Consider the following 9,756-nt stretch of genomic DNA (forward strand, 5'->3'; position numbering starts at 1 on the left):
TACGCCATTCTCCTGCCTCAGCCTCCCGAGTAGCTGGGACTACAGGCGCCCGCCACCTCGCCCGGCTATTTTTTTTTTTTGTATTTTTTAGTAGAGACGGGGTTTCACCATGTTAGCCAGGATGGTCTCGATCTCCTGACCTCGTGATCCACCTGTCTCGGCCTCCCAAAATGCAGGGATTGCAGGCTTGAACCACCACACCCAGCCACTGTGGGTGATTTCTATACTCTGTCTCCCCTAATTTGTAAGCAGAGACTGGGTTAGAGTATTCCATATCTGCAGCCCCAGGGCCCAGCACAGAGAGAACATGAGGTGGTATTCATAGATCCAGAGCCAGGAAATGTGCTCATTTCCTCTCAATTGTGCCAGCATCGCTTGTTATAGTTTTTTTAGGTTTTATCATTTTATGTCCATGACACCATGCCTTACTGCAACTTATTTTACTTTATTTTATTTTATTTTATTTTAGAGACAGAGTCTTATTCTGTCGCCCAGGCTGAAGTGCAGTGGTGTGATCTTGGCTCACTGCAACCTCCCGGGTTCAAGCGATTCTCATGCCTCAGCCTCCTGAGTAGCTGGGAGTACAGGTGTACACCACCACACCTGGCTAATTTTTGTATTTTTAGTAGAGACGGGGTTTCACCATGTTGGCCAGGCTGGTATCGAACTCCTGACCTCAAGTGATCTACCTGCCTCGCCTCCCAAAGTGATGGGATTACAGGTATGAGCCACCACGCCTGGCCCACCACTACTTTATTATGAGTTTCTTTGGTGACAACTGAGGTGGAATGTGTTTTCATTTGTATTTCTCCTTTGGTGAATCGGCTATGGGGTCCTTGGCCCTTTGCAATCAGCTGACGGCATTTTCCTCCCAAAACTGCTTCCGGGAGCACAGGTTTACTCATTTGGAGAGATGCCATGGGACTTGGCACTGATGCAGACATGCTACCGTGAGGCCGAACGGAGCCATGGGCGCTTGGGGCAGCTGGCAGCACCGTTTGGCTTTCTGGGGATGCAGAGCCTCGTGTTTGGGGCCCAAGATCTTGCACAGCAGGTGAGGGTGAACAGGAGGCTGGGAGGAGGCCAGGCTGTGAAGACAGCCTCCACTGAACCCCCGCTAAATGTGTCCTAGAGAGACCACAGTGATTGAGACAACTCGGTGGGGCTGCCAGTCTCATGGGGACATGAGCCCGTGACCAGGCAGCAGCCACATGTGGTGGACAGAGCTGGGGCGGGATGTACAGAGAGAGCCAAGGATGTTCCTGATCCATGTCTGGGGTTGACAGGACTTTCAGGAGGAGGGGACTTCCAACATGGGACAGCAGTGGGAGGAATGGGGCTGCCACCAGTCCCAAGTGAATAGTGTTGAGAGCGCTTGTCTGCATTTGGGGAACGTGGAGCAATTTTTCAGAAATGGGGAAGACAGGCCGATGAGATGGATGGGCAAGATGGCACAGTGCCTTGAGTGTGGGGCTAAGGGGTGAGCTCTTTCCTGACGGCAATGGGGAGCCATTGCCAGAGCAGGTATATGAGCAGGGGGAGGGCATGGCTGGATTTAAGGTTTAGGAAGCTCTGCTTGCCATAGGGAGCACAGGCTGTTGGGGGCAGGAATAGAGGAGGCGGGGGGAGGCCTGCACCAGGATAGGGGATGTCAGTGGGGAGAAGCAAGAAGTATTTTGAAGTCTGAGGTGGGACCTGCTATTGGACATGGTGACAGAAGAAGACAGAGAGTGAGATGATCTAGTACCACCTGGCACAGTTGTTCAGTTTGTGCACTGCACAAAAGTGCTCAACAGAGGAGGCTGAACTCTGGCTGGCTCTCTGGTCTCCATTCTAGGCACCCTGGCACCATCCCCCAGAGGGAGGGGGCTTTTTGCCAGTTTGCACATAGTCCCCCACAGACTAGACAATCCCCAGGTCCTGAGAGGAGGGAAAGGTGTTTCCTGGGACAAGGAGGAGGAGGTTGGGCAGAGGTGGCTGATTGGGGCAGGCTGGATGCTGAGAAGGGGTCAGCTGGGCTGGAGTGGGGCCCAGGAGGCTGGAGCACAGATTCTGGGGTCATCACGGCATCTCCTCCTACAGCTCATAGCTGACGCTGTGGCCACCTTCCTGCAGCTGGCTGACCAGTGTCTGACCATGGCCCTCAACTGTGACCAGGCTGCCCAGAGGCTGGAGAGAGTCAGGGGGCGCGTGCTGAAGGTGTGATCTGTGGGTACGGGGTGGCACGGGGTGGCAGTGGGCCTGGGTGCTCAGATGGTTGAACACTGAACAGAGGCGCCGCTGGGTATGTTGTGCAGAAATTCGAATCGGACAGCGGGCTGGCGCAGAGGAGGTTCATCCGAGGCTGGGGTCTCTGCATCTTTTTACCTTTTGTGCTGAGCCAACTCGAGCCAAGCTGCAAAAAGGTGAGTTAATGGGAAGTGTGCAGGCAGGTCTGACAGCATCACCATTCATCCACGTAAAGTGGGCAAGAATTCTCTTTGAGGCCGGGCACGGTGGCTCACGCCTGTAATCCCAGCACTTTGGGAGGCCGAGGGCGGATCACAAGGTCAGGAGTTCGAGACTAGCCTGGCCAACATAGTGAAACCCCGTCTCTACTAAAAGTACGAAAAATTAGCCGGGTGTGATGGCGGGCGCCTGTAATTCCAGCTACTCAGTAGGCTGAGGCAGGAAAATTACTTGAACCCGGGACAGGGAGGTTGCAATGCGCCAAGATCGTGCCATTGCACTCCAACCTGGGTGACAGAGTGAAACTCTGTGTCAAAAAAAAAAAAAAGAAAAAAGAAAAAAGAAAAAAAGAATGCTCTTTGATCATTAGAGACCATTTGACCAGGTGCCATGGCTCACGCCTTAATCCCAGCACTCTGGAAGGCCAAAGTGGGGGGATTGCTTGAGGCCAGGAGAGCAGTCTGGACAACACAGTGAAACTCCATCTCTATAAAAATACAGAAGTTAGCCAGGCATGGTGGCGTGTGCCTGTGGTCCCAATTACTCCGGAGGCCAAGAGGTGGGAGGATCAATTGAGCCTAGGAAGTTGAGGCTGCAGTGAGCTAGGATCGCACCACTGTACTCCAGCCTGGGCAACAGAGCAAGGGCCTGTCTCAAAAAACGGGACTTCCACACCTTGAGCCCTGGAGCTGGGTCAGGTGGCTTTTCTGGGCTGCCACGATGCCCTCTGCTTCATCTATGACGGGGCTCATTACCCTGTGTCTGCCACGGAAGAGCTGGGATGGTTCCCATACATCACATATCACCAGGTGACATGGGCATCAGTGGAGGGAGGAGGCAGATGGAGAGTGTGGATAAGGGTTGGGTAGGGAGTTACCAGAGGGTTAGGAAGGATCTCCCTGTGAAATGAAGGCACAGGCCATGTCCCGGGAAGGGCATTCCAGGCAGAGGGCATAGCATGTGCAAAGGCCCTGAGGCCTGACCGTGCCTGGTGTATTGGAGGAACAGTGACAAGGTGGGTGTGGCTGAAGCTCAGTGAGTGGGAGAGTGGGAAGGAGGTCAGGGGGAGTCCTAGGTACCTGGGCACACAGGGCTCATGGGCACCAGGTGGGTGTCTGACATGGGTACAAACAGAATCCTCTAGAGGAAGTGGCTGGGAGTTGGGGAAGTCCCAGTTGAGACACTCGTACTATTCCCTGTGAGGTGTGATTTGCTGCGCCTAATTAATCCCATGAATCCTTTCCACAATGCTAGAGAATATGGGCCACTGAGTCCATTTCAACGATAAGGAAACTGAGGCCAGGCGTGGTGGCACATGCCTGTAATACCAGCACTTTGGGATAGTGAGACCCCATCTCTACAAAAAATACAAGAATTCGCCAGGTGTGGTGGTGCACACCTGTAGTCCCAGCTACTTGGGAGGCTGAGGTGGGAGAATCGCTTGAGCCTGGGAGGTCGAGGCTGCAGTGAGCTGTGACTGCGCCACTGCACTCCAGCCTGGGTGACAGAGCGAGACTAATCATTTCATTTCATTTCATTTCGACAGAGTCTTGCTCTGTCATCCAGGCTGGTGTGCAGTGGTGTGATCTTGGCTCACTGCAACCTCCGCCTCCCAGGTTCAAGCGATTCTCCGGTCTCAGCCTCCCAAGTAGCTGAGATTACAGGTACCCGCCACCACGCCTAGTTAATTTTTGTGTTTTTGGTACAGACGGGGTTTCACCATGTTGGTCAGGCTGGTCTTGAACTCCTGACCTCGTGATATGCCCGTCTCAGCCAACCAAAGTGCTGGGATTACAGGTGTGAGCCACCGTGCCCGGCCTGTTTATTTTTAAAATTAAAAAAGAATTAAAAAATAAAGATAAGGAAACTGAGGCCCAACCCCTGCCCCCAGCCCCACAGCTAATCAGGCCCAGGGCTAGGGCAGAAGCCTGTGTTGTAGGCCTCTAGAGGGGCCCTCCTCTCCAGCCGAGCTCCTAACCCAACATGGTTCCAGGAGCTTCCTGAGTTCGAGGGGGATGTCCTTGCCATGGGCAGCCAGGCTCTGACCACTGAGGGCATCTATGAGGACGTCATCCGGGGGTGCTTGCTGCAGAGGATTGACCGAGGTGAGTCCTGCCCTGCCATGGCTCAGAGGAGTCTGGCGTCCCCTGGCTGTATGTACTGAGCCCCACCAGGGCCCCATCGACTCTCACTTCCTGTGACTACTTGCCATTTGACCTTAAGTCAGGACTTGGCCAGAGGGGGTCCAGGGTAGAGGAGCTCAGAAGGGCAGGGATGGATACTCTCTGAAGGAAGGGTCATTGGATTGGGGCAGTGAGGGATGTATAGGAGTTCTCAGGATGAGAAGAAGGAGGCAGAGTTCAAAAACTACCAATACAGGCTGCGTGTGGTGGCTCACACCTGTAATCCCAGCACTTTGGGAGGCTGAGGTAGGCAGATCACTTGAGGTCAGGAGTTTGAGACCAGCCTGCTCAATATGGTGAAACCCTGTCTCTACTAAAAATATAAAAAAATAGGCGGGCATGATGGCACACACTTGTAGTCCCAGTTGCTCGGGAGGCTAAGGCAAGAGAATCGCTTGAACCCAGGAGGTGGAGGTTGCAATGAGCCAAGATTCCGCCACTGCACTGCAGCCTGGCGACACAGCGAGACTATGTCTTTTTTTTTTTTTTTTTTTTTGAGACAGAGTCTCGCTCTGTTGCCCAGGCTGGAGTGCAGTGGAATGATCTTGGCTCACTGCAACCTCTGGTGCCTGAGTTCTGAGTTCAAGTGATTCTCCTGCCTCAGCCTCCTGAGTAGCGGGGACTACAGGCATATGCCACCACGCCCAGCTAATTTTTGTATTTTTAGTAGAGATGGGATTTCACCATGTTGATCAGGCTGGTCTCAAACTCCTGACCTTGGGATCCTCCCCCCTCGGCCTCCCAAAGTGCTGGGATTACAAGCGTGAGCCACCACGCTTGGCCGAGACTCCATCTTTTATTTTTTATTTTATTTTTGAGACGGAGTCTCACTCTGTCACCCAAGCAGGAGTGCAGTGGTGTGGTCTCGGTTCACTGCAACCTCTACCTCCTGGGTTCAAGCCATTCTCCTGCCTCAGCCTCCGAGTAGCTGGGACTACAGGTGCATGCCACCACACCTGGCTAATTTTTGTATTTTTAGCAGAGACGGGGTTTCACTATGTTGGCTGGGCTGGTCTCGAACTCCTGACCTCATGATCTGCCTGCCTCAGCCTCTCAAAGTGCTGAGATTACCAGCGTGAGAGACTCCATCTTAAAACCAACAAACTACGGATAGACATTTAAATTTATTCATTTAACAACCACTCCCTGTTTTTCTCTGGGCTGGCATTGAGGCTCTAGAGGTTTACAGAGTTGGAGTTGGCGGCCTCTTAGGAGCTCCTGAGCTGGGAAGGAGCTCCAGAAACATCTTTCTCCCTCCTGCTTCCTGAGTTCATTCATGAATTACTTAATGCCCATGATCACTGAGATGTGTGCACTGATTGGGGGGTGAACGGGATGCAGTGGGGATTCAGGGAATGTCAGCATCCATGCAGCCAGCACAAGGGCACGGAGTGGGAGGCTGGAGGCTGCTGGAAGACGTGCAGGGCCTTGAATGACAGGCAGAGGAATTTAGATTTATTGTGCAGGCAATCGGGAGCCATGGAGGGTGTGTGAGCAGAGGTCAACAGAAGCCAGACTGGAAGTGAGGGAGGAGGCTGAGGCCCTGGTTCTTGGAACAAACGACAGGCCAAAGCAGGGGCAGCAGCCAAAGGGACAGAGACTAGGAGGGAGGTAGAGGTGGGAGCTGGAGGTGTCAGAGGTGTTGGGCTTCAGGTGTCACTAAGTGAAGGTGAGGGGGCCACAAGCCAGGGAAGGTGTGTGGAGAACAGAAGGGAATCTCAAAGAGCCCTCATTTGAAGGAAAGAGGAAGAACAGACATAGAAGGTGAGGTCAGCAGCTGGGCACGGTGGCTTACGCCCGTAATCCCAGCACTTTGGGAGATCGAGGCAGGTGGATCACTGGAGGTCAGGAGTTTGAGACCAGCTTGGCCAACATGGTGAGACCCCGTCTCTACTATAAATACAAAAATTAGCTGGGTGTGGTGGCGCATGCCTGTAGTCCCAGCTACTCGGGAGGCTGAGGCAGGAGAATTGCATGAACCTGGGAGGCAGAGGTTGCAGTGAGCCAAGATCGCACCACTGCACTCCAGCCTGGGCAACAGAGCTAGACTCTGTCTCAAAAAAAAAAAGAAAAAAAAAAAATTTAAATAGGTGAGATCAGCCAGGCGCGGTGGCTCATGCCTGTAATCCCAGCACTTTGGGAGGCCAAGGTGGGCGGATTATGAGGTTAGGAGATCAAGACCATCCTGGCTAACACAGTGAAACTCCGTCTCTACTAAAAATACAAAAAATTAGCTGGGCGTGGTGGAGGGCACCTGTAGTCCCAGCTACTCGGCAGGCTGAGGCAGGAGAATGGCATGAACCCAGGAGGCGGAGCTTGCAGTGAGCTGAGATTGCGCCACTGCACTCCAACCTGCACGACATAGCGAGACTCCATCTCGAAAAAAAAAAAAAAAGATGAGGTCAGAGAGTTGGGAGACACCCCTATAGATGGTGGGTTCTTGGGAGCCAGGGAATGAGGGAGAGGATGTGTCTATGAGCATCCAAACAAGAAAAACAGAGCTTCCTTAAAATAGTAGAAGTTTTAAATAGGAAAAAGAAACCTATTTTCTGACTGCAGAATTAAATCCAGAAACAGGTGACCTCAATGAGTTTCTCTTCCTAGAGATTTTATGTGTCCTTAAGTGGGTCCATCCTGATACTGATATGTGATGTCTGCCTAGAGCAGCATGTTGGGAGGTGGGACTGGTAGTGTCCAGGCTTGGTGAAGGGTGCAGGGATCGGTTAGCAATGTCTGCCATGGGTGCAGGCTTGAAGAGAGGGTCTATGTGAGCCACCTGTTTAGGATTTCTGCTTGAGACATTCATAGTCTCTCTGGGAAAATGCACGGAATCCCCTTGATGCCTGGGATTCCCCAGGTGTGTCCAAGAGTTCATCTCATTTCAGAACTGAAAAAGACCCTTGGTGCCAATGATGTATCCTGCACTCTGGACGGCTGCTTGGAGGTCCCATGGGAAGAGGAAGGAGCAGGTGGGGAACTCCACAGGCTTCTGAAACATGCCAGTGATGGCTGGGGGTGGGGAGGTGGGGGCCCACATCGGGTGTATGGGATTGTCGTGCATGTGGGTTCATGGATGGAACAGAATATACCTCATCTCCTTAACCAGCCAGGCTGGCCAAGCTCGTGAACAAATGCAGTGGGAAGTTGTGGAGTGTGTCTGAGCTACAGAGGAACCCTCTAAACCCAGGCTGTGACATGCATGTGAGCTCAGCTCTTGGGAGCTGAGATTGTGGTGAATTTGTATCCCATCTCTCTCTCTCTCTCTTTTTTTTTGGGGGGCGGGGGACAGAGTCTAGCTCAGGCAGGAATGCATAATCTCAGCTCACTGCAACCTCCTCCTCCCAGGTTCAAGTGAATCTCCTGCCTCAGCCTCCCGAGTAGCTGGGACTACAGGCACATGCCACCATGCCTGGCTAATTTTTGTATTTTTAGTAGAGACGGGGTTTCACCATTTTGGCCAGGCTGGTCTCAAACTCCTGACCTCAGGTGATCTGACTGCCTCAGCCTCCCAAAGTGCTGGGATTACAGATGTGAGCCACCACACCCAGCTTTTGTATCCCATCTAATCCCAGGATTTAGGGGGCATCTCCCAATGGCTACTTCCTGTTGCCAACTTGGAAAGGGAGATTGTAGTGATGGGAGCCTTAGGTTTACCACCAGCAAGAGCTTGCAAGATGGGCATAATTTGGGGGACAATTTTTTTATGTAGCAATAGCTAACTAATACACTTCCTAGCTGATCTAGGACAGAGAAACTCATTGATATTTACACTAACTTGGATAAATAGTTAAACAGTCCTAGAAATACTTCTTCTTTTTTTTTTTTTTTTTTTTTTTTTTTGTGAGACAGAGTCTCACTCTGTTTCCCAGGGTGAAGTGCAGTGGCACAATCTCAGCTCACTGCAGCCTCCCCCTCGGGGGTTCCAGTGATTCTCCCACCTCAGCCTACAGAGTAGCTAGGATTACAGGCACTTGCCACCACGCCTGGGTAATTTTTGTATTTTTAGTAGAGATGGGGTTTCACCATGTTAGCCAGGCTGGGCTTGAACTCCTGACCTGAAGTGATCCACCCACCTCGGCCTCCCAAAGTGCTGGGATTACAGGCGTGAGCCACCGTGCCCAGCCCAGTCCTAGAAAGACTTCTAAGGCCAGGCACAGTGGCTCATACCCGTAATCCCAGCACTCTGGGAGGCCAAGATAGGTGGATTGCTTGAGCCTAGGAGTTTGAGACCAGCCTGGACAACATAGCAAGACCCCATCTCTACAAATATTTTAAAAATTAGTTGGGTGTGGTGGAATGCATCTGTAGTTCCAGCTACTCGGGAGGCCAAGGTGGGAGGATTGCTTGAGCCCTGGAGATGGAGGTGGCATTGAGCTATTGCGGCACCACTGCCCTCTAGCCTGGGCCACAGAGAGAGACCCTGTCTCAAAAAAACAAACAAATACAAACTTCTGAGTGTCAGAATATTTAAGGATTTGCAATTGGATGTGAGGGATTGTAGATGGGTTCCTGAATCTAACCAGAACCAACGGGCATTTGGTTTCTAGTCTTCCATACTAACAGCCAGTGCCGCAGGGGATAATCTTGTACATACTTGTTTTTGTTTTGTTTTGTTTTGTTTTGTTTTTGCAAGTGCAGGTTCCTGTGGGCAAATCCCGCAATAGGAAACCTCAGAATTTAAAGTATATGTGTTTGTCACTTCAACAGAGGGCTGTCTACCAGGGTAGCCTCACCTGGTGCCCCTCACCTTTGTCCGGGAGGTTTAGGAGCTGCTTTTAGCTCCTTTTCCGATAACCTTCCTTCCTATCCTTCACCCTTTCATCTTTTGACTGCTTGTACATTTGTTTTTCTTTCTTTTTTTCTTTTTCTTTTTTGAGACAGAGTCTCGCTCTGTCGCCAGGCTGGAGTGCAGTGGCAGCATCTTGGCTCACTGTAACCTTCACCTCGTGGGTTCAAGCGATTCTCTTGCCTCAGCCTCCCCAGTAGCTGGGATTACAGGCGTCCACCACCACTCCTGGCTAATTTTTTGTATTTTTAGTAGTTTCACCATGTTGGCCAGGCTGGTTTCAAACTCCTGACCTCAGGTGATCTGCCTGCCTCGGCTTCCCAAAGGGCTGGGATTACA

At 51.8% G+C, this 9,756-nt stretch overlaps 1 protein-coding gene across 1 annotated transcript in view; it reads left to right on the forward strand.

Moving 5' to 3' along the window:
• The window catches only part of FAM129C (family with sequence similarity 129, member C), a 41,766-nt gene that overhangs the window by 26,954 nt on the left and 5,056 nt on the right, over positions 1-9,756 (forward strand). Inside the window, 5 exon segments of the mRNA XM_011991176.1 lie at positions 896-1,054; positions 2,083-2,199; positions 2,298-2,405; positions 4,442-4,553; positions 7,517-7,600. Coding sequence (XP_011846566.1) covers positions 896-1,054; positions 2,083-2,199; positions 2,298-2,405; positions 4,442-4,553; positions 7,517-7,600 — 580 coding nt within the window.

This window comes from Mandrillus leucophaeus, unplaced genomic scaffold (genome assembly GCF_000951045.1).
Source record: "Mandrillus leucophaeus isolate KB7577 unplaced genomic scaffold, Mleu.le_1.0 Scaffold11, whole genome shotgun sequence".
NCBI lineage: Eukaryota > Metazoa > Chordata > Mammalia > Primates > Cercopithecidae > Mandrillus > Mandrillus leucophaeus.